At 49.3% G+C, this 21,005-nt stretch overlaps 6 protein-coding genes across 7 annotated transcripts in view; 3 read left to right on the top strand and 3 right to left on the bottom strand.

The window, feature by feature from the left end:
• Positions 1-53: 53 nt before the first annotated feature.
• On the bottom strand, positions 54-7,834 carry shprh (SNF2 histone linker PHD RING helicase). 2 transcript variants are annotated; one of them, XM_085932562.1, is made up of 29 exons: positions 7,687-7,834; positions 6,869-7,400; positions 6,681-6,810; positions 6,352-6,573; positions 6,201-6,279; positions 5,960-6,110; positions 5,780-5,882; positions 5,455-5,714; positions 4,930-5,385; positions 4,526-4,856; positions 4,276-4,439; positions 3,958-4,214; positions 3,760-3,881; positions 3,577-3,665; positions 3,195-3,287; positions 2,997-3,104; positions 2,794-2,936; positions 2,556-2,729; positions 2,332-2,394; positions 2,023-2,248; positions 1,817-1,954; positions 1,616-1,717; positions 1,480-1,551; positions 1,197-1,412; positions 990-1,082; positions 833-919; positions 597-775; positions 449-529; positions 54-365 (listed from the first exon to the last, which is right to left on the bottom strand). In XM_085932562.1, the coding sequence occupies exons 2-29, from the start codon at positions 7,388-7,390 to the stop codon at positions 266-268; spliced, it is 4,761 nt and encodes a 1,586-aa protein (XP_085788688.1). In that variant the 5' UTR covers positions 7,391-7,400; positions 7,687-7,834; the 3' UTR covers positions 54-265. The 2 variants fall into 2 exon arrangements, with proteins under 2 accessions (XP_085788688.1, XP_085788689.1); XM_085932563.1 differs by having other exon boundaries at positions 1,224-1,412.
• Positions 7,835-8,232: 398 nt separating this feature from the next.
• Positions 8,233-10,539, bottom strand: shda (Src homology 2 domain containing transforming protein D, a). The gene is made up of 7 exons (XM_085932590.1): positions 10,282-10,539; positions 10,087-10,188; positions 9,843-10,005; positions 9,489-9,719; positions 9,241-9,418; positions 9,032-9,151; positions 8,233-8,906 (listed from the first exon to the last, which is right to left on the bottom strand). Exons 1-7 carry the CDS (start codon positions 10,537-10,539, stop codon positions 8,720-8,722), a joined length of 1,239 nt encoding a protein of 412 aa, XP_085788716.1. The 3' UTR covers positions 8,233-8,719.
• Positions 10,540-11,442: 903 nt separating this feature from the next.
• On the bottom strand, positions 11,443-13,545 carry yju2 (YJU2 splicing factor homolog). The gene is made up of 8 exons (XM_085932591.1): positions 13,381-13,545; positions 13,098-13,198; positions 12,850-12,994; positions 12,647-12,781; positions 12,372-12,553; positions 12,127-12,286; positions 11,849-11,993; positions 11,443-11,634 (listed from the first exon to the last, which is right to left on the bottom strand). Exons 1-8 carry the CDS (start codon positions 13,402-13,404, stop codon positions 11,504-11,506), a joined length of 1,023 nt encoding a protein of 340 aa, XP_085788717.1. The 5' UTR covers positions 13,405-13,545; the 3' UTR covers positions 11,443-11,503.
• A 553-nt stretch (positions 13,546-14,098) lies between these two features.
• LOC147044994 (cocaine- and amphetamine-regulated transcript protein-like) lies at positions 14,099-14,584 on the top strand. Its single transcript, XM_085931930.1, has 3 exons — positions 14,099-14,239; positions 14,327-14,407; positions 14,477-14,584. The coding sequence occupies exons 1-3, from the start codon at positions 14,099-14,101 to the stop codon at positions 14,582-14,584; spliced, it is 330 nt and encodes a 109-aa protein (XP_085788056.1).
• Positions 14,585-15,022: 438 nt separating this feature from the next.
• On the top strand, positions 15,023-20,201 carry LOC147044993 (microtubule-associated protein 1S-like). Its single transcript, XM_085931959.1, has 5 exons — positions 15,023-15,161; positions 16,336-16,789; positions 16,877-18,825; positions 18,907-19,236; positions 19,381-20,201. Exons 2-5 carry the CDS (start codon positions 16,408-16,410, stop codon positions 19,534-19,536), a joined length of 2,817 nt encoding a protein of 938 aa, XP_085788085.1. The 5' UTR covers positions 15,023-15,161; positions 16,336-16,407; the 3' UTR covers positions 19,537-20,201.
• Positions 20,202-20,398: 197 nt separating this feature from the next.
• Positions 20,399-21,005, top strand: part of LOC147044992 (growth arrest and DNA damage-inducible protein GADD45 beta-like) — a 1,439-nt gene continuing 832 nt past the window's right edge. The window contains exons 1-2 of the mRNA XM_085931767.1: positions 20,399-20,565; positions 20,946-21,005. The exon at positions 20,946-21,005 is cut by the window's right edge and continues 42 nt beyond it. Coding sequence (XP_085787893.1) covers positions 20,486-20,565; positions 20,946-21,005 — 140 coding nt within the window. The 5' untranslated portion in view covers positions 20,399-20,485. The remainder of the gene's footprint in view (positions 20,566-20,945) is intronic.

The raw sequence follows: 21,005 nt of genomic DNA, 5'->3' as shown, positions 1-21,005 counted from the left end.
AACAGCAGCTTCAGAGAGAGAGAAGTTAAAGAAATAAAAGAGGGAACCTGCTCTCATTCCTTGCCTGTGACTTTACGAGTCGTCCCAACTGCCTTTTTATTTCCTGGAAGTTGTGAAAACAGACTCAATACAAGTCAAACGTACACTCACGGCTTCCAACGTGCATCAACGTCAAAGTTCTTTTTTGGAAGAAAAAGCGGGAATGTGCTCAAAGGAAGTGTCCGTCACTACAGTAGAGAAAGAGTAGTTGCATCATGGGAGAGGGTCACTGCAGATGTTGAGCGTCGTCTTCGGAAAACAGCTCTGCCAGGTCGGCCACGGTGAGCACGGCGGCCTCCGAGTGCTTCATGGCGGCTCTGCTGTGACTACGAGAGCACAAAACATGTTCCTTCATTCCACCTGCTCTACAAACACACATGAGGAAATACGACGACGAAGAATCTCCCACCTCTTATCTGCCGTTTTAAGCATGGTCTGCATCCTCTCCTCGATGGTGGACTTGATGAGGAAGCGGTGCACGAACGTCGGTCTGGAGGGACGGAGAGAGAAGCTCATCATCCTCACGCAGATTTTTGTGCCGTGGACTTATGTCGTACTTGGTTTGCCCGATGCGGTGCACGCGTCCGATGGCCTGCAGCTCGTGGGCGGGGTTGAGGATGGGCTCCACCAGCAAGACATGCGTGGCCTCGATGATGTTCAGCCCGTTGGAGCCCGTGTGCAAGGGAAGCAGCAGGATGTTGATCTTCTTCTCGTACTTGAAGGAGCTCAGGTTCTCCTGGGGCGGCGGGAATCAGCACCGACGCCAGAAAGAATCCACAAAGATGGTACAAACCTGGAATTTTTGGATTCCGTTGATTTGCGAGAACTCCATGTTGTTGTCAAAGAGAGCTTTGGCGATGATGTCGAGGACACTCTGCCACTGGAATGGATGTGGAGACGACGCAAATGAATCGGACCGAGTAGAAACGGTGACGCTTCGAACGTCTTACCGTCGAGAAGACCAAACACTTGGCGCCCGGGTCGCTCACTTGAATCTTCTTCAGGGTTCTCAACACCGCCTCCACCTTGGTCGAGTGGCTCCCCTGAGAGAGACGCGGGAGTAAATTCCACGATTTCAATCCATTTCGAAAATGCTGCTGCTGTTTTGATTAGCAACACTAGCAAATTAGCTTTGGGACAAACGGAGGTATTCCTACCCGAGCTAACGTATCTCGTTGACCGACCTTGACTGGGATGTCCTGGTCCTGGCTGGACGCCTGCGCGGTGAAGACGTAGGAGATTTCGGCGTGAGACGTGGCCTGTCTGCAGATGGCGCAGTTGATGGCGCGTCGGCGCGAGCCCACGCTGTACTGTTCCAGGATGATGGCGATGCACTGGTTGCAGAAACAGTGGCCGCAGGTCAGCACCGCCCACTACAAATACAAAAAGAGCAAAGGACGTTAGAAATGCACAAAGAAGCACGACCACAAAGGCGCTCACCTCCTGTCCGAGTGGACGGGCACAAATGGGACAGGGTTCCGGGTTCAGGCCGCCAGTGGACTTGTCCTGGGACTAAAACGGAGGAGATGGTTGGCGAGTATGCACGGAAGGAAATGGGCTGTAAAAGAGGAAGTACCTTCTCCAGGTTTGTCAGATATAAAAACTGTCCCAACTTCTTTTGCAGCTGAGACTTGGCCACAGCTTGGTCATTGAGAAGCTTCACTCGGTTCTGCTCCACCTGCAAACATCAATTTTTTTTTTTTCTTCAGTTGAATTACATTTTAAAAAAAAACGATTCTCAGATTTAGAAAATAGATCGGTTTAAATGTCCCTGTACCTCGTGCGGCTCGATGATGTGCAGCACTTTGGGTTTTGGCTCGTCGGGGAGACGCAGGCGGAGCCTCTCGGTGGCCATCCCCAACTCGTCGATGGCCGACACGTGATTCCGCAGAACCATCCAGTATTCGTGCAGCACCTGACGGAGAGGAAGCGGGCCGAGCGGTCCTAATCCAGAAGTCGGAAGCAAGCGCATCCGGCGCCAACCTTGTACTCCTTCTTCCAGGTCTCAAAGAGCTCCATGAAGCCGTTGCCTTGCTCCACCAGCTCGGCGTCCACGCGCTTGGCCTTGGCGAAAGCCAGGATGGCCTTGAGGGTGCGCTCCGTCTCACTGGCGGCCCACAGGCCTCGGCTGGTGGTGGGCAGCCGGTCGTCCACCAAACCTTCCTCGTCTTCGATCATCTCCTCAAAGATGGCCGTCTGGCCTTTCACCCTGCCGGTGGGTCACAGGGTCCGTTTTGGTCGCGAATGAATCGAAATTGCGCAACGGGCGTGCAAAAAGTGCCTTTTGCTTACGTGTGCGAGAAGAGCTTGGATTCGTAGTCGGTGAAAAGCTCGTCGGCTTTGCAAAACACACAACTGGGAAAATGTCGTACAGGAAAAGAAAGTCAAAACACCACGTGGACATGTGAAATGGCTTTTTTTTTTTTTTTTTACTTTACAATAGAGAGAAAAATGGGCAAAAAATATGTTGTGCAGCGTTGATCTCCCCAAACATATGAAATATGAAATTGTCTCACTTATTAAGCGGCAGTCGCACGGGCCTGAGGTGGCAGACGGTGGCCTCGTCAATCACCTTCTTGGATGCCGGACCCTCCAGGCTCTTCACAGCCTCCCTGACGATTTTCTGGGACTTCATCAGGTCATCCATCTGCGTTGTGAGCAGGAACAGCAGACCGCGGCCATCACGGAACCTGCAGGGGGGGAAGTCGGGTTTGTCCAACGTCTTTCAACTAGGTTGAGCATTAGAAATTTTACTTGTCAGCCATGGAGAGCTTGTGAGCTTGCTGCTTGTAGCCGGACGTCAGCTCGTTCTTGACGCGGCCCACCAGGTCGTCGTCGGTGGCGCAACGGACCGCCCGCTGGATGACGTCCAGCCACCAGGGGGAGTTCAGGTTGACCTAGTGGAGAAGCGAAATGAAGCAAATTGTCCTCAATTGTGCCGTTTGTAAACGGCTCACTTTGCGCTTCAGGTCTTTGATGTTCTGCAAGACGGGCTGCAGGGCTTGGTGGGCGTCGGCCACCTCAGAGTCGTACTTGGTCATGTAGTGTTGACGTAGTTGCTCAGCCTGACCAGGGAGATCAACAGGCAATCGTTAAAAAATACATTTTCACGATGCAACATTTTCAATGGTTGAAACGGAAGAACCGGGAGGAACCTCCTCGCTGAGGCGGTCGTCTCGCAGAGTGGGAGGAATCCCGGGATGCTTTGCGCTTAGCAGCTCCATCAGATTGTGAGTTGCGTGAAGTCTCTGTGAACAAATACAGAATCAAAACGAAAATACAAAACATATAATCATCCATAAAATAATAATTACAAACCATTGAGAATCAAATTATTCCGTCTATAAAAAGCATTTGAACTAATCGGAATTTAAAATAAAATGAAACAAAAATTATTTCATCAACATCAATTAAAAAAAAAACGTTTTACGTGTGACACTGCTATTCAGGCACGGAAACACAAAACGAGTTTCTTCTGCGACGTGGCTTTTCATATGTAAATTGAAGATTCACATAAGATGGCCTTTGCTTGTTTACCTGCAATGAATCGGTTTTCAGTCGGCCTTTGTGCTCCTCTGACGAGCGCAGCACTTCTCTGTACATCTCGGCCGCCTGCTCAAACTCGTCTGCAAAGATCCGTCATGATTGAATACGGCGCTAATGAGATGTGGCGTACCAAGCAAAAGGGCGAGCGATTCCCACGCGTGCTCCGTGTCATACCTCGGATGATGTGGATTCCGGCCAGGCCGTTGAGAGCGCACACCAATTGTCTGTGGGCCTCTTCGCACTCCACTCGACATTTCTTCTGCAGGGACTTGAGGAGCTCCTCCATCGTCATGGTGCTGTCGAGAAGCGATCCCAGGACACTCGCGGTCAAAGTCCCACCAATAATGACAAAAACCAAAATGCTTCTTTCACCTCTTCTGCAGGGGCAGGAACTCGCCGCGAACCGCCTGCGGATGGCAGCAGGCCTGGCGTAGCCGCAGCAGCGGGCACAGGATGGTGGCCACGGTGCGGCGGTCCAGGCTGCCCAGTTTCAGGCTCCAGTCGGAGAGCTTGCGCAGCTTGAGCAGGGCGTCCTGCGAGCACACCTCGTGCTGTCGGCGGTAGAAGTGGCCCTCCACCGGGGAGAACCGCAGCCAGTGCACTTCCTCCGTCTGAGGAGGGATCTGGATCTGGAACGTTACAAAAACGGGCTCAAATATGATCATCGGATCTTTTTTTTGAAAATCTCACCTGATCGATGACGTCCTTCTTAGCCGAACGCCACAGCAGCTGAGCCACCATGCTGTAGAGAGGCTCCGTGTTGCCGCGGCGATACGGCCTGTAGAGCAACTGGTCCCACCAATGCTTCACCCAGTACGGATCCACGCCCAAAAAGAGAACCAGGCCGTACAGGTCTGCAGAGACGAGTGACTTTTTCAACACAAGACAGAAGAAGCTATGAATGTAAAAAAAATAATAATAATAATAATAATAATCGTACCCTCCAAGCCTCTCTGCACCGGCGTGCCGCTGACGCACCATCGGTTGACCGAGGCGAGGCGCAGCGCCATCTCGGCCGCTTTGGCGGTGGGACACTCCACCATCTGCGCCTCGTCCAAACACACGCGCCACCACTCCACGGCCACCAGGGGGCTGGGCACGGCCATGTAGCGCTTCTGGTTGCGGAAGCGGCGCCCGTCGAGACTGTTGCTGTGCGGGATGTCCACGTAGTTGAGCTCCGAGCGCAGCACGTCGTAGGTGGTGATGACGACGTCCTGCTCGGCCAGCAAACGCGGCTGGATGAAGCCGTGCTTCTTCACGCCTTGGTACACCTGGTAGAGAAGAAAAAAGCTCCTCACGTACGGTCCCGACGATTCGTTCGGTTTCTCCAATGGGCTCTCTCACCAGCACGCGCAGCGAGGCGGACCTGACGTGGCGGTTGATCTCGTCCACCCACTGGTGGCAGATGGAGCTGGGCGAGATGATGAGCGTGGCCCCGGTGGAGACGGGCGTCATGGCCACCAGACAGTGGGGGCAGTAGAAAGGCGTGGTGTCCAGGCTCTCCTTCTTGTAGTTGACGCAGCAGGCGTGCTGCCACAGCTGGCACTTCATGCACTGCACGCGGGCTTTGTAGTCCACCAGGCCCAGCTCGCCGCAGATGCACTCGAAGCGGTAGTCGGCCGCGCTGAAGGGTACCACCGAGGCCCGGACGGGGGGCTCCGGCTCCTCACTGGAGCGGGACGCTCCTTCTGCCGTGGGCTCCCCATCTTCACTCAAGGAGGTTTGGAGAGCCACCTCGGCTTTCTCCTTCGCACGTCTCTGGAACGTCTTCCTGGGCGAACTCTCGGAGTATTTTACATTCTAGACAAAAAAATAAAAGCATATCATTTGTGATGACCCTTAAGATTTTTTTTTTTTTTTTGTGCTTACAGATTTGGGCAGTGCAGCAAGCGTCTTCTTGGCGTCTTTGTATTTCTTTCCCAAGCGGAAGGAGCCTGCCAGGCCACGACCCTTCACCCTCTCCACTAGTCCCTCGTCCGTCAGCTTGGCCAACGTCTTCTTGATGTGACTGCGGTTCTTCAGGAGGTCGTAGCCGTAGGTGGCGCGGATGAACGTGAACACGGCGTTGACGGAGGCTCCTTTGCCCGAACGCATTTCCTTGATGGCGGTGAGGAGCATCACGCGGACAGCTGCACAAATGAAAAGCTTGTTAAAATTATTTGATGATTTAATGTCTTGAGGGAGAATGACATACCCGGGTGAGATATTTTTATTTTGGGCTGCACTTCGGGCTTGCAGCGGACAACTTTCTGGTGCTCAAGCGGAGGCGGGGGGACAAAATAATTCACAGACGTTCCCTAAAAAAAAAAAGCCAAAAGTTGGAATGAGATGATTTTGCATTTGATAACAGTCTCGTGTAAATGGCGGTCCTCACCACAGGCAAGGTGAGGGCCTCCTGCTCCAGGTCCTGTCGGCCGTGAGACAGAATCAGAGCCAGGACCTCCACCGTCTTGCCGAGGCCCATCTCGTCAGCGAGGATGCCGCCCGGCCGCTCGACGCCGGCGAGGGGAAACTCGCGGATTAAACTGAAAGCGAGTTCAAAGGTTCAAATATCGCAAAATGGCTCATGCAATTGAGTCTTATGAAAAACAAAACATAGCACATATTTGGCTCACCAGCCCGTAAAAGGGTTGTAGAACAATTTCTTTCCACACAACGTGACCAAGTCCCGCCACAGGAAATGCAACGATTGATCTGAAAAAGATGAGGGGGCGGGGTCTAATTCACAAAGATCCCAGAGACGTGGCATCCTATTTCTCAATCTACCTTTCAGGGCCGTATTCCTGATTTTCTCCCGCATCAACATCCAATTGACGGCCTGGCTCTGATAGGGGCGGAGCACCGGGAGCAGAGCTTGGTGCTGGACATCGGAGGTCCCCTCCCGTCGGCCGTCGGTTTGATGCACGCATCTGACGTAGTCGTAGAGTTCCTCCACGTTCTGCCGCTCCAGGTCTGTGTCGCATTCCTCCTCCTCGTTGTCCACCACTTCTGCAGAAAAAATATGGCGGAGAAGGTCGAGACGTGTCAGTAATAGATGGAGATGAAAAAAAACATATGTTTTGTCAATAGTGTGATGCTGTGATGAATTCACCAACCGGGAATGATGAAGTCATAAAAAAACTCCATCATCTTCTGTAGAAGTTGATTGGTTTTCTTCATGCGAGCGTTTCCTTCACTGAGGAACTCCGGCTTACCGAGGCCACTTTCCAGCAAGTAAATCCCGACCTGATTGGGGGGGGGGGGGAGTAAGTAGAAGTAGACACGGGAGAAGTGCTCATCTCACCTTAAAGGAATCCTCTTCAATTTGGTGGCAGAGCTGGAGCACCCGTCTCTTCTGGAGCCAATCCAGGTCCTCCAGCAGGACGGAAGTGAGGCTGCACTCTGCGGCGCAGGTGTCGCCGTCCTCGTCAGGCTCCTCGGTCCCCTTAAAGCTGACACAAAGCCGATCCACCGTCTTGTGAATTGTAAACGCCCTGTGTCGAAAGTCCGACGGCAGCCGCGCCGGTCGGACACGAAATTCCCCGACCAGCGCTTTCCAGATGTTGGCGAGCTGGGCAACAGGAAGCACGGTGAGTGCCAGGGAGGAGACAGAGTCTGATGATGTTGCGGGGAGTTCCTCGAGAGTGGTCGTAAGCGGTGAGGTGTTCAAGGAGACGTCCACAGATTGGTGGGCAGGAAGGGAGGAGCAAGATGGCATCACCTGAATGTCCTCATTCTGCTGACCGTCCAACATATTCCAGCTCAACCTCTGTTTTGCCTCCTCGTCCACCTTCACTGGGGGGGCCTTCTTTCTTCGACTACTCATGGTTGCAACGCTATTCAAAAAAAAAGCAAAACACATCATACAGTAGACCCTCAAGTAAACACTAAATTGTGTAAAGAGTCAAACACAATCAGGAAACACTTGCAAGAAGATAGATGGCTAGCTCCCTCAGATAATCAAATAACAGTTATATTATTCCTAATCAATTAAAAATGAAAAATATTTTAAGGCCATATTGTGGAGCCAACATTAAACAGCGTTACACAATGAGACACTTAAAATGGACTAAGTATGATTACGTATTTAGCCGTTCATGATGGAAAAAAGAGGGTATTTACAATTTGGAACGCCCACGACGAACTTGGTCGTTATTCGCCGCACATAAAACAATGTTTTGTCACCACAAATCCATTATTAGGCTGTAAAAATACGGATCAGTCTCCATTTAACTGAGTTTTTATTGTTGTTGCTGGTCGCCATTTTTTTTGTACAGAATGTGACGACACAATGCAGCGCCAGTTTGACGTCGAGACAAATTATTTTATTTTTTAAGATAGTTAAGGTTATTGTATAATAAAGATGACTTTCATTTATGTTTAACTTAATATTCCAAATATATGCAGTGTATTGATTTTTTCCAACTGTTAAAATGTACGTTACGCCGTCGCTTATTGATGACGTTTTCTACGCTTCTGATGGGAGCATGAAAAATTCAGCAATTATTCAATTATTCCAGAGATTATTCAATTCTCCGTTCCATTTAATGCGAAATGGAATGAAAGTTTGAAAGAATGTAATGGATTGAAGTTGGAAATTTCATCTATTTCAAAATGTCAAGCAACTCAAAGGTAAAAACAGATAAGTTTATTTTCAAATCTTAGAAAACAGAACAAAGCTATATTTGGATGACAAATGCACACCTCGAGTGTCTTGATGCTTTCAACTCATCCGCTATGTGGGTCACCAACACCTAAAAACAGGAAACTTGAATCTACAATTTATCTATCTACAGTCAGGGCATAGTCCTCGTACCTCCAAAAATCCTCACTTTTCAGGAGACCCCAAAAACGCATGCTTCGCTCAAGCATTAACATTGCGTCATCAAAGAGCACAAGCCGTTTTCAATGGTTGAGATCTGTCGAAATATTTGTAAAAAATAACGCCCAGTCGTGGGGAAGATTTGTGAAAAACTATGACATTTACCAAATTGTGATCTAAGAGGTTCCGGCCCAATGCCAGCGATGTGCAAGAACCGTTCAAGAAGATCCTTTCTAATGTTCGACTTGACGCTCAGCCTTGCAGTCCATGTTCTTGAGGCACCGGGGTTAAATTTGAGCTGCCACGAAATTTGGCATTTTGGGTTGCGCCCTGTCAGAGCGTCTGCACAATGACGGGATACAAGAGGGACATGTGCTCGGCCCCCCGGATCGGCAGCTTGTGCGTGCTGTAGTAGTGGATGACCTCCGGGATGGTGGCGAAAGGCGGGCTGTTCTCACCGAGGACGAAGCAGCCGTCAGCCCAACGCGTGAACTTCATGTGCATGAAGCCCTTGCAACTTCTGGAATAAGAGGCATATTGGACAACAGTTTCCCAGATGAATCACAGTTTTCCAAAAGATAACAAAAATTTATTTAAAAAAAACAAAAAAAAAACAGAACCTAAACAGGCTGTGTGTGTGTATACCTGAGCGAGAGAGAAAAGTCATTGCGGCAGGTCTGACTGTTCCTCACCAGGTAGGAGCTCTCCTTGCACAGGGTCAGGAGAGTCTCTGCCTCGGAGCGACTTAGCGCTCCGTGGTACCACCTGCTCGTGGAATTTGGGAGGGGGGGGAAATGCATATTATAAGATGGATTTTTGGAAGGACAACAAGCAAAATGGACATCAGGCCTCACACTTGTCTTTCCAGCGGCAGATTGGGGTCCACTCGCTCTCCGAGGAGGGGCAGCGCGTCACAAAGCAGGCGCAGGGTGTTGGAGTCCGCCGCCACGTACGACGCGTTGGCGGCCTTTGCCAGCCTGCTGTTCTCTGTTTGGACGCGCGAGCGCTCCCTCTCGGCGCCCTCAAACTGAACTGCGGGCAAAAAGTGGCAGCTTGGTCATCACATTTAAAATCGAGGCCCAAGTTGGTCTTTGAGACGTACCTGCGAGCGCTTTGGAGATGTCCTCCTTTTTCCACTCCCACGGCTGGTCGTACTCGTCAGCCGGCCTTTCGTCGTTCTGCGGCAGCCGGCTCTCCCTGTCGTCTGCGGGGCTAAGCGCACTGTGGGGCTGCTGTGGCGGTGCCGTGGGCGCGCGGGCCGGCAGTCGGGTCCGTTCCTCATATGGGCTGTCGTAAAGCTGGCTGCCACCGGTGCTCTTGTTACGCTGCATTTCTGCCGAGACAAAGACACGACCTTCTTTTGTCTGTTTCCTTGAACGCATTGCAGCATTTATTCTTTGTACAAATTCAATCCTCAAGAATGTTGAGAAGAAAAATTCTGATTGGACTAATTCACCTGAAATAATCTTCTGAGCCTCAAATGGCTCCATGTAGCTAGAGCAGTCCGACGGCGCCGATTGGGGCTCCCGGTTGGTCCGCGTCCTCGGGTCTGGGCGGGCGTCGAACGGGTCCGAGTAGTCCGTGTCGGGGTCCGGTGCTACCGGGGCCGAGGGCAGCACCTGGGACAAAAATCAATGGACGGACGCCACATTGAGATTTGCTTGAGAGCAGGTGCAAAGCGGACTGGGTGGCAGTCTTACAGGCTCCTCTTGAACAGTGACGGGACTCAGAGCAATCTTACAGTGACCAAACTCCTGAGAATCCACTTTAATCAGCCTGTGTTTGGGGGACAACGCCTTCACCTGCAAACGACACACTTTATCCATCACACACAATCGCAGATTTCCCAGACTCACTGGATTAAATGAAGAGGGGAAAAAAAACATGTGCTGTACCTCAGCTGTACCATTAGACAAGCCAGAACCAAAGGAAGGGAATGGAGGCAGGCTTACATCCACACCACCATAGCCGCCCCCGTTTTGGTGCTCCTTTACCGAGCACTGGTACGGATCCTCAAAGTCCAGCTCCTTTTGGGCTCGGTAGGCCCGCAGAATCTCGCTCTCGCTGTAGTCTGGCCTCGGGGGCTGCGGGGGGTCACGCCGGTTACCAAAGTTCAGGTAGTCCTTCAGCCACTTTGCCATGGATCTGGTCATGACAATAGGTCTGTTAATTATTGTGGTTTGCATGCATTTTGATTTCTAATATTATTTTATAGACGCCTGTACTTCGAAGTACACCTTCGCCGATGAGTGGCTTCAAATTCTTGCCAAGAAACATCATTAAATCATGTTCATGATTTGCATGACATTATTTGGCAGCATTGACATTACGTAGCAGATTAAGTTTTATATGTATAGAGTTAGACCGATGAGATAGATAGCAAGAAAGATGTGTCCTTCTAATTTTTAACACGGCCTTTTGCTATTTGATTTAACGGCTTAGTAGAGAAAACGAAAGTTACCCTGCTAGCTTACATTAGCAAACATTCTATGCATTAAAGTACATAAATGTATCAAACAGGAAATCGATGGTTGTAAACTAAAGACGTCGTGAATTCGAAGTGAAAATGTAGTTGAAAAAACGTGAAGTATTAACGTCAAACTGGACAGCGAGTGAGGCATTTAACAAGTTAGCTCGGCTAAAGCTAAGAGTTGACTCATTCGAAACGCTCACCCTTTTTCTTCACTTTGACGGCTTTTCTCCGTTTATTTCAAACGCCCCACCTGTTTCTTTTATAATAAACATCCGGTGTTTCTTCTAGGACGCTTTTGGTTCAGAAATACCACGGTTCGTAGGGTCTGAGCCAGTTGTCTGTCCGGGCGTTAAGGTTAGCCAACAAGCTAACGTTAGCCTGGCCAATGGCCACAGCGATCCCTTGTCTAGCTCGGTTTAAAGGGGAGGAGTGACGTCACATGCTGTGCCTTTCCCTTTAAATTTTATTTGTGGCACGCTGTCCAAATATTTTTACAATAATTGATCCTTATGGTATTTGGACAAAATCATGCTACAGACCTTGTAGATATCAAGTGTTGTGTGGTCAGAAGAATTCAAAAAGCTTCACTTCACAGAGTTTAATTATATCCTAAAACATATTTCACGGTGTCATCGGTGCACATCTCATTCGCTGTCATTGCTCTCGCTGTCTGAATAAGCACCCAACAGGCTGAGTGACGACGATCCCTTCGCTGCGGCCCCACAAGGAGTTGAAAGTTTAGCCACGCCGCTGGCACAAGGAGATGCCTTTTTGTCTGTAAAGGGGAATTTTTATTTTTTTCTTCTTGTTCACGACAAAATTGTTTGGTGACACAAATCTTCCACCAGTGAATAGCGTAAAATTGCACGCCATATTCATAGCGGCTCCAAAAATCCCTTTAAGTCAGGATTTGGGCTCATTATTCTAACACATCAGTTTTGTGACAAAGCAGCTTTGCGATCAATTACCTCTAAAGTCTAGACTGTTACCTGTTAGCGCGCTAGCGGCAGGGGCCTTGTCTTGACTGGTCGATTTCTTGCGTACGATAAGCGATCCGAGAGCGCTGCCCGCACCCAGGGTGCCCACACTCTTCTCCCAGATCTCCAGCTTGGCCTTTTTTGCAGTGACAGCGCCCTGCGACACAAGACTACTTGTCGAAAATTGGAAATTTCAACAGTAAGCATGAAAAATACAAAATGTACATGTGGAACAAAAAAACCCAAAAGGAATAGCATATCTTCTTCCTGTAACATCTGGCCGTTCATACATGAGCTTCTGTTGGTTTGTCGTCTGTGAGGACGTCAGTTGGGTTGTAAGTGTTGGAGGTCTTCTGTGACGGGGCGTCTCTGCTGTTGCCGCTGGCGTCTTCTTCATTCTCGGAGTCGGAGTCGCGCAATCTCTTCACCAACGCTCGGTCCAACATGTCTCTGCACAACACATTAAGACATATGAAGCGATGGGTTCTCATGGAAACAATTAAGATGTGACTACAGTAAAGTCATCTCCAATTACTTGGTCTCCCGCTCGTCCTCTTCTTTCTCCCGCTCTCTTTCTCTCTTCTCCAGCTCTCGGTATTGGCCCAGCATGCTCTCAAAGTCCACCTGGGCCTGTCTCTGGTTCAGGTCCTTGAGTTCCTGGAGGTTCTCCAGCACCTCCATCTCCATCTTGGAGTCCCGTGTGCGGTTCTCCAGCACCTGTCAGATTGGGACGTCAAGCACTGCTACGTTAGCGCTTTGCAATTAAGACCATTTAAGACCTGGTTGGCCTGTTTTCTGGTACGTGGGCACCTTCATGGGATTGTTGAGCTCCTCATCCTCTCGCTCTTGCTGGACTCGCTTCTCCTCCTCCTCGATGAGTTTCTCCGCCTGGAAGTTTCGGGTGGCGCCGTGCTCCATGGCGTAGTCCGTGTTCTCCGGGTCCGTCTGGAATCACGTGCAGACCACTTTGGTTGGAGCCCTTTCCAAATGGCCACGTTCCTACTTGAACTCACCTTGAATGTAATCTCCGCCAGGCAGCGTGTACATTTGATGTAAAAGCGGAAGATGGGGAGTCCCATGTAGAGCTGGTTCATGACTGTCTCTTTACGTGCGTTGAACTTCTTTCCCTTGTAGATGTACTCGCCGCAGGTTTTACACCTATGCACAATCAATGAATTATAATCAATGGTGACAAGCATGCTTATGTCTATTCATATAAGCAATTCCATCCATTAATAATTGTCGACTGTGGTACACTTACCTCATGTTGAATGGTGCCATCAATCTGACCACATACTGTCGATCTTTGGGCAATTTAAGTTTAGGGATTTTGGCTGGATCAAAGTCCGGAGGGTAGTATTTCTGTAAATATGGGCAAAACATGCGTCATTGAAAGCTGCAGCGGCATTGTCTTTGAACAAATTGACCATTTGATCAGAAGTGCATTAAGCTAACGCTAGCCTAGCTTGTTAATCGTCCCCGTTCAACACAACCACACACTGTAACGCCGAGTTATTAGTTTTACGTTTGGGCTTTATACTTACATTTAACACTTTTCTTTCAGACATTCTTACAGTCTCTCAACAGCCAAATTGGACGAGAAGTGGATGTAGTTAGCTTGACATCGACTACTGTACAAACTTCGATAAGAAACTTCCGGTTTTTCTTCTTCTTTTTTTTTTCTTCGCGGGTATGACGAATGAACGTTTTGCTGCCGTCTACTGTCCATTCCTCTCATTGCAGTTTTCTTTTAATTCAATTAATCTATTAACTTTTACTGGCCCGCAGTGTGCACAGAAACAGCCACACATCCAACACCAATATCATAAACAGACAGATAATAAAAATATCAAAAGTAAATTTGAAAAAGATCCATCTGTGCAACATTTTCCTCTTATATTGTTGAGCAAACCAGTTTAAATTTTCTCTAGGGCAAAGACAAACAGAATGACAAACGGATGCGTCATGGGGAATTGTTAATGGGGGTCGCTGATGTCAGTGTGCATACACCTTTAGGTTATTCCAATAAGAGGAAATGGAATGGTGATGACAGATTGAGGCCAGCATGCCAATTATTTTGAGTCTTGAAAAGCAAAATCCAAGAAGACATCTGGACGCAACGTCTAATTGGGCAAACCTTCGGTGATGGGGGTCACGAGGGTCATCTCCTCCATCAATATTTCAGAAGCTTGCTGATGTCACGGGCCCTTATAAAAAGTGAGGATGCATCTCCAAAGAGAACCCTTACTTGACATCAGCACCATGTTGAGCACCCGCGCCTTGTTCCACCTCCTCCTGCTCCTCGCCACCGCCGCCTTCCTGTACGCGTCTGCTACTGAGGACGCCTCGGTGGAGAAGCGCTCGCTGGATTTCACACTAAAAAATCAACAAGAACAAGATTTGGTGAGATGCGAGGATGTGTGTGTAGAAAAGAACAACTGGTTGCAGACAGTAGAGTCCTGCATGTGTGTTTTGGTGTCTTTCGTGCAGATTGATGCTTTACAAGAAGTGCTGGAGAAGTTGAGGAACAAAGAGATGCCCTCTGAGAAAAAGTTGGGCTGGCTGCCTTCTGTGAGTCCTGCGCATAAAATAAAACCATCTGTATTTCTTGTGATATTAATTATTTTTTTATCCTTTCAGTGCGACGCAGGGGAGCCATGCGCCGTCCGTCGAGGCTCCCGAATTGGCACGTTGTGCAGCTGCTCCAGAGGAACTTCTTGTAACTTTTACGTCCTCAAGTGCTTGTGAAAGAAACTCAACGAGCACATGCTCTGCATAATGTACTCTTTGATGTGTTGTGACAAGTGTCGGAATGTTGCTGAAAATTGTTCAATGGTTGTTTTGCTCAGGGGCACTGTGTTATTTTGGTGATAATATCAAATCTATTGTAAGATAAGTTGTTGTTATAAAAGCCAAAACAAAACCCTGGAATGTATGTCCTTGACATTGCGAGTGACCTTGCTTCATAACTCTTGTGAAAAACATTTGATCAACACCCACTTGATAATAAGACAATAGCAAATATTAATCATATAAATGCACCACAATAACATTAAATATGCCAATAAAAATGTAAACATAAATACGTTTAACACATTAGATTGACTGGTTTAAGGGACTTTGGATTTTAGTTAAGCATAGGTTTATACAGTATGCGATGACGTCACTAGCGTCATCCAACATGGCGTCCAACGGCGGCCGGTCACAGGAGGAGGAGGAGAAAGGCTGAGGAAGAGGAGAAGGAGGAGGACGAGGAGGAGGAAAAAGCGGGACGCCGAACGAACGCTCGCTACTCGTCCTCATCGGACTTAATCCATCCACACAGGTACGTCTTCTATTCATATTTCTATATTTTCCACATTTTCCTCATCAAAACCGAGCGAGACGCAAAGAGACGGGCTTGATTGCGACACCGGAGGATGGAGTGTACGTCATAGCAGCATCCGACCTTAGTCGTATTTTCATTTATTGGAAAAACAGAACAGCGACTTAAATCGTACAATTATCAAAGGAGAAACCTTAATCAGCATTTTGTGCATTTGTGTTTTGGGAATATAGCGACTGTATAAATATGAGCGTTCCATTTCATAATATAAGCTTTACACAATCTCTAATAACAGTACAATGGTATCTTGAGAGTTGAATTTGCTCCTCCTCAAATCATCTTTCCCAAAATGAATGGAATTTTCATAAGAATTCTATAGTAAGAGGACATAAGGATATACAATAAAAAAAATGAAATCAAGACACAATTATGCAGATCATTCTGAGATGTGTTGCTTTGCCACCTGGGGGCAGTATAAGAGTCAAATGTCATATGCCACACTGGAGGTGAAGCTCTTTTCTCGGCTTCTTAATACGGCAGTAATAAGAGTCATTCTTTGCAGAGGATAAAGAACATACTGCTTGTGAATTATCCAGTGGCGGAAATGTACCTAATGAAGTGACTGTTGAATGGGAGCGAGATTCTCTGCTGTCAAAAGCATTTTTCCAGCGACGCATCAACTTTTAATGAGCCTGAGGCCCGGCGTTTCCGCTTAAGTGCACGTAGCAAAGAGTTGTTGGCGATTGCAGGTATTTGCTCCTTGGGATTCCGACTTGAAGCCTGTCAGCTCGCGGAAATTCTTTTCTCATCACACGGCCTCGCAACACAGTGCCCTCGTTGTCTGGCGGGGTCAATACCCAAAATACTGGAATTGCAATTTTTCTCTCTGCAGCAGCACATTAAAGCTGAAATCAAAGTGGACCAAAAAAAAAAAAAAGAAATCCAACTTCCAAATCCAACAAGGGAAGGCCTTGTCGTCAGTGATGGCTGTTGCCATGGTAACCTGCCAAGTTTAGGAAGGAAGGAAGGAAGTTAGGCAACAAAGTGGAGTGAAAACAATAGAGTCCTGCACCCCACCCATAAGCTTTGGTGGACAAAAGTATTGGGTCAACATACACAACTTGAACAGGGGTGTTTAGAAAATAAAGATGACCTCTACTCTTTTATCCTTCAGTTTTCAAATGAAGACCACGCCCCCTCTTCCTCATCAACAGCGTCGCCCTTCACGTGCCGCCAAATAGGAAGAATGGCGAGCTCGGCGTCCCCCTTTGAACTCCTGCCTCCGCCAGCCACGGTGGGCTTCCTCAAATTGTCCCGTCCGTGCTGCTACGCCTTTCCGGCGGGCTTGGGCGACTGTGCCTTCTTCGCCGTCAACGGCTTCACGGTACTGCTGGACGGTGGCTCGGATCCGCAGGCTTGCTTCTGGAAGCTGGTGCGCCACCTGGACCGCGTGGACGCCTTGCTGCTAACCCACGCCGGCACAGACAACCTGGGCGGCATCAACAGTTTTCTGGAGAGGAAGGTGGCCGAGACGGAGTTGGACACGATGAAGGACGAGGTCTCGGCGAAGCTCATCTCCCCGGAGCTTGGGGTGGTCTTCTTTAACTCTCCCGAGAAATTGCAGTCGTGTGAGTAGCACATTTCCAAATATTTGCCATTAAAAGTAGCTGTGGAGTTCTTCGTTTGACTTTTTCGTTTGAATCATGTCTCACTAGGTGCGTCCGACGCAGCGAAGACAACAAACCAGGCAGTTCGAACCGTAGGCCTGTTAAAGAAGTTAGACATCCAAGCCCGGCCCATGTTTCGAGCGCCGCTGACCCCCCCCGAGCCCATCACCCTCTTCCAAAAGATGGGCGTGGGACAGCTGGACTTGTACATCCTCAGCCCAGCCAAAACCAGCCAGGAGTACCAGACGTTCATGCGAGAGTGGCCCGACTGCGCGTCCCCTCAAGGGCTCACCCTCGCCGCCCTCGCGTCAGTGTCCGCCCTCCTCGTGTGGCACCCGGCGTGCTCCGACGAGAAGGTGGTCCGGGTTTTGTTCCCCGGCGTGACTCCGCAGGCTAAACTGCTGCAAGGTTTAGAGAAGCTCAAGAACCTGCCCTTCCTTCAAAAACCCACAGTGACCACCGGGGACTTGGAAAGGATTGGATACAGCGAGAAGACAAAAAGAGGAGAGAGTCAAGAAGGAGGGAAGGAGGTGGCCGCCAAAGTGGGAAAAGAGGCAAAGGGGAAATTACTTGTCATCAAGAAAGCCAGTGCGAAGGATTCCAAAAAGAACGTAAAGCAAGGTGGCAAGGAGGAAAATGTGGTCTTGAGGAACGCTGGCGGGAAGAAGGAGACCCTCGCGTCCAGACCCAAGAATGACAACAAAACTAAGCTAAAAAAAGACGCCCAAAACGACTCCAAAACGACGCCCAAAAAGACAAAGAAGACACCCGCAAAGGACGTCAAGACCCAATCGCAACTTAGCGACTCGGCAAGAGCGGTCAGTGAGGTTCTGACGGCCCATTTGATCAAATTTCAGGAGGAAACGGAAAAAACAGAGGTGACGACGGCAAATGGGAGAAAAAAGACACCTGACAAGGCGGCCACGGAAAAGCCCGGCGAAGGAGTCCAGCCGCAGGATGCCAAGAGTCCGGACCAGCTCAGAAAGCCACCGGCAAAAGTGGTGGGATTCCCGTCCCCGTTGAAGTTGACGCCAAAGAACGAGCCGAGCGCAGAGATAGACTTGACCCCCACTGAGTACACCCTCCTGGACGGCGCTTTGAGAACCAGTCCGCCCTCGCGATCGTCCTCCGATAACCAAGTCACCTCGGAGGAGAGGACGGTCGGGCAGAGCTCCCCGGATTCCCGGCCCAACAGCGCCGGCCACACTCCTTACTGTCTGTCGCCGGATGACAAGTGGTGCAATAGAGACAACCTGAGCAGGCTGCAGGCTCAGGAACAGCCAGAACCCGCCCAGACCGCCATCCCATCCAAGCCCAATTCCAGAGAGAAAGACCTGACTTCCCTTTCTCTGGGACCTTTGAAGGTCGGCGCCTCTGACCCGTCCCCCTCCGTGGCCAACACCGCCACCACTTCCACTCACTCCATGCCAGCAGAGGTGAGCTCTCCTCAGTCCACCGAAGTGGACGAGTCGCTATCCATGTCTTTGGAGCACGGGCCCGCCTCGGGGAGTCAGCGGGAGGCGGACGACACCGCCCACCATCCCAACGGCGGTCGTTTTGCCAAGAAGCCCATCAGGTCCGAAACGGGGCGGGCTCCGCTTCCGGGCTCCTTGCATTTTGAGAGCCCAGCTCACGACGTGGACCTGTGTCTGGTTTCCCCTTGCGAGTTTAAGCATTTCAAGCCGCCAGACTCCGACTTGGGTGACCACGCCCACAAAGTCGCCGGCAAGGACGTGACGCCAAACGAATCCACCATCTGCGTGGAGGAGTGCCCGTCCACCACGGCTGAAGTCATCCTGGACTCGGACGAGGAGGAGTCGTGCGGCATTCCGACGAACCTTTGCGGCTTTCAGGCTCTACCCCGAGACCCGGTTCCCGCCCGGCGCAGGGATAGCCCGCCGCTGCCTCCGCGTCCCGACACCACCATGCCTGTCCCGCTGTCTGACAGCGGTGGGAAAAAAGGAAAAAGCAGTGGTGGGCGAGCGACCGCTCCCGGGGTGAGTTAGTTGTCCAATTGTAACGCAACCAAGTGCTCAGGTCTATCACCCAAGTAACTTCTAAACTGAACTTGTTCTTAGGCGCCAAAGCCGAGTCTGGGGAAAACCCGGCCAGGAAGCGTTATCACAAAAAAGGATGCGCCGTCGTCACGTGCGTCCAACAATCGTTCTGCAAAATCGGCGCCGTCAGAGTCACGGTGTCCCTCCTCTGCCGAGGACGTGAGCGTATTTGTGGACCTGGCCTACGTCCCCTCCGGAGTGTCGTCATCCACCGTGGGCGTGGACTTCTTCAAAAGCGTCCGCTCCACCTGCTACGTCGTAAGCGGCGATTGCCCAGAGAGGGAGAAGCTCATGCGGCAAACGCTGGACGCGCTGCTCCTCGCCAAGACGGGCTGGGAGCACGCCACGCAGGTTAGCGCGCATACAAAGGGCTGTCGGAAAAGTTCCAGGACTGCTCTAAAAAAAAAATCAAAAATGTCATTTTCTCAATTAAAAAAAAATGATAATGCAGTTTCAAGTTGAGCGTGTCCTTTGGTTCCTCCACTATTGAATCAGGTGACGCTGATCCCCACCTTCGAGTCGGCGTCCATGCAGGACTGGTACCTGCAGACGGTGGAGCGTCAGAAGGAACTGGACGTGCTGGTCCTGGGCTCCAACAGCACCGTGGCCATGCAGGACGACACCTTCCCCGCCTGCAAGATCGAGTTCTGAACAACCACCGCCGTCTTCTTATGCTAGCAACGGGCTAGCATCGCATGACGTCTATGTTGAGTGTCAATATCAATAATGGATCCTTGACGTTTAAGTTTGTAGTGAACTGTTCTGTCATGAATGAATGAATGGCGATACCCTGGACGATATCTGCTTTTCATCTGCATCAGCTGGGATGAGTGAAACTAACCCAACCCAGCAAAGAAAATGATCAATCAATCAAGCTGCTATTGTGATTGTAATCTCTTGATACTGGAGGTGCTTGAATGGGATTGTAATGCAAGACGACATCGCTTCTTATTTTTGCTTGAGAGTCAAATAGTCATATTTTGTAGGGCCCGGCTGATTTCATCATCTCATATCAATTACTATTTTAAAAAACAGATGATTTTTTTAATTATTTTTTGTTGATTTATCGTTAATTCTTGAAACACATCACAAAACAATGACATTCTCTCTGTCGTCAAGTTAACATTATTGAACAAAGTTCTGCAAAATAGTCCAATGTTCTGCTTGTAATTCATATGTCTGATGGGAAATTTAATGTGCCAAATATCAGACCCGGCATCGGCTGGCCCTTCATATTTTGCACATCATAAAGAGTGGAGATGACTTTATGTAAATAAAACTAATCATAGATGAATCATACAAAAGATTCATAATTGTTTTCTTCTACACGTGCATTTATCAAACGCTGACGTGAATTAAAAATAAAGAATCAGAGTCAGCAAGTTGTTGCACGGACGTCGTCACATTCAAAGGCTGAAAAACGTTAATTGTTACGTCAGCTGACATCAGCATGACAGAAGAGGAGGAAAAAAAAAAGTCAAAGAAACAAAGCAACTAAGAGACGGCTCAGCCAATCACAACGCAGAACAGGTTTTGGTTCCGCCTCCTTTCCTTTCCCTTTGCAAAAAAAAAAAAGTGTTGCGACTTTGCAGCACAGTAAATGTGCACTCGCGCTTTTGTTTTTCCCTGCAAGCATGAACCCGGAGGGGGCACCTTGACTTCCAGCGTCATGGAGAACAGGTGAGCCCACCGGCCTACTTTCACTCGCTCTTGTCGGTTTCAAGTCGGTGGTCGCCGGGACAAAATGTATCTTTTTATTTTTTATTTAACTTACTTTTGAAGCTATTCCCTAGTATTAACTTTTTTTTTGGAACGCATTCTTAATATCATTGAAATATAATCATTTTATTTCATGCCACTTAACCTGCTTGGCTCAGGGAAGTCACATGACTATGAAGCAACGGTGGCCAACCGGCGGCTCGGGGGCCATTGGCGGCCATTTTGCTGCAACTCAAATAGTTCATAGTCTCCATATTTGGGTGGATTTTCCTCACAATGCAAATAGCAAACAACTGCCTGTGCTAGCGAAATGCTAACCGGTATTCCTGATCTTCCATCAGGATGCAGTCCATTAGCGTGGCCCTTGAGGAGCTCCTGGTGGCGGCTCAGAAACAAGAGTG

The sequence above is a fragment of the Syngnathus leptorhynchus genome, chromosome 15 (assembly GCF_054491065.1).
Source record: "Syngnathus leptorhynchus isolate UIUO chromosome 15, UIUO_Slep, whole genome shotgun sequence".
Lineage (NCBI taxonomy): Eukaryota > Metazoa > Chordata > Actinopteri > Syngnathiformes > Syngnathidae > Syngnathus > Syngnathus leptorhynchus.
This window is presented reverse-complemented; position numbering and strand designations above follow the sequence as displayed.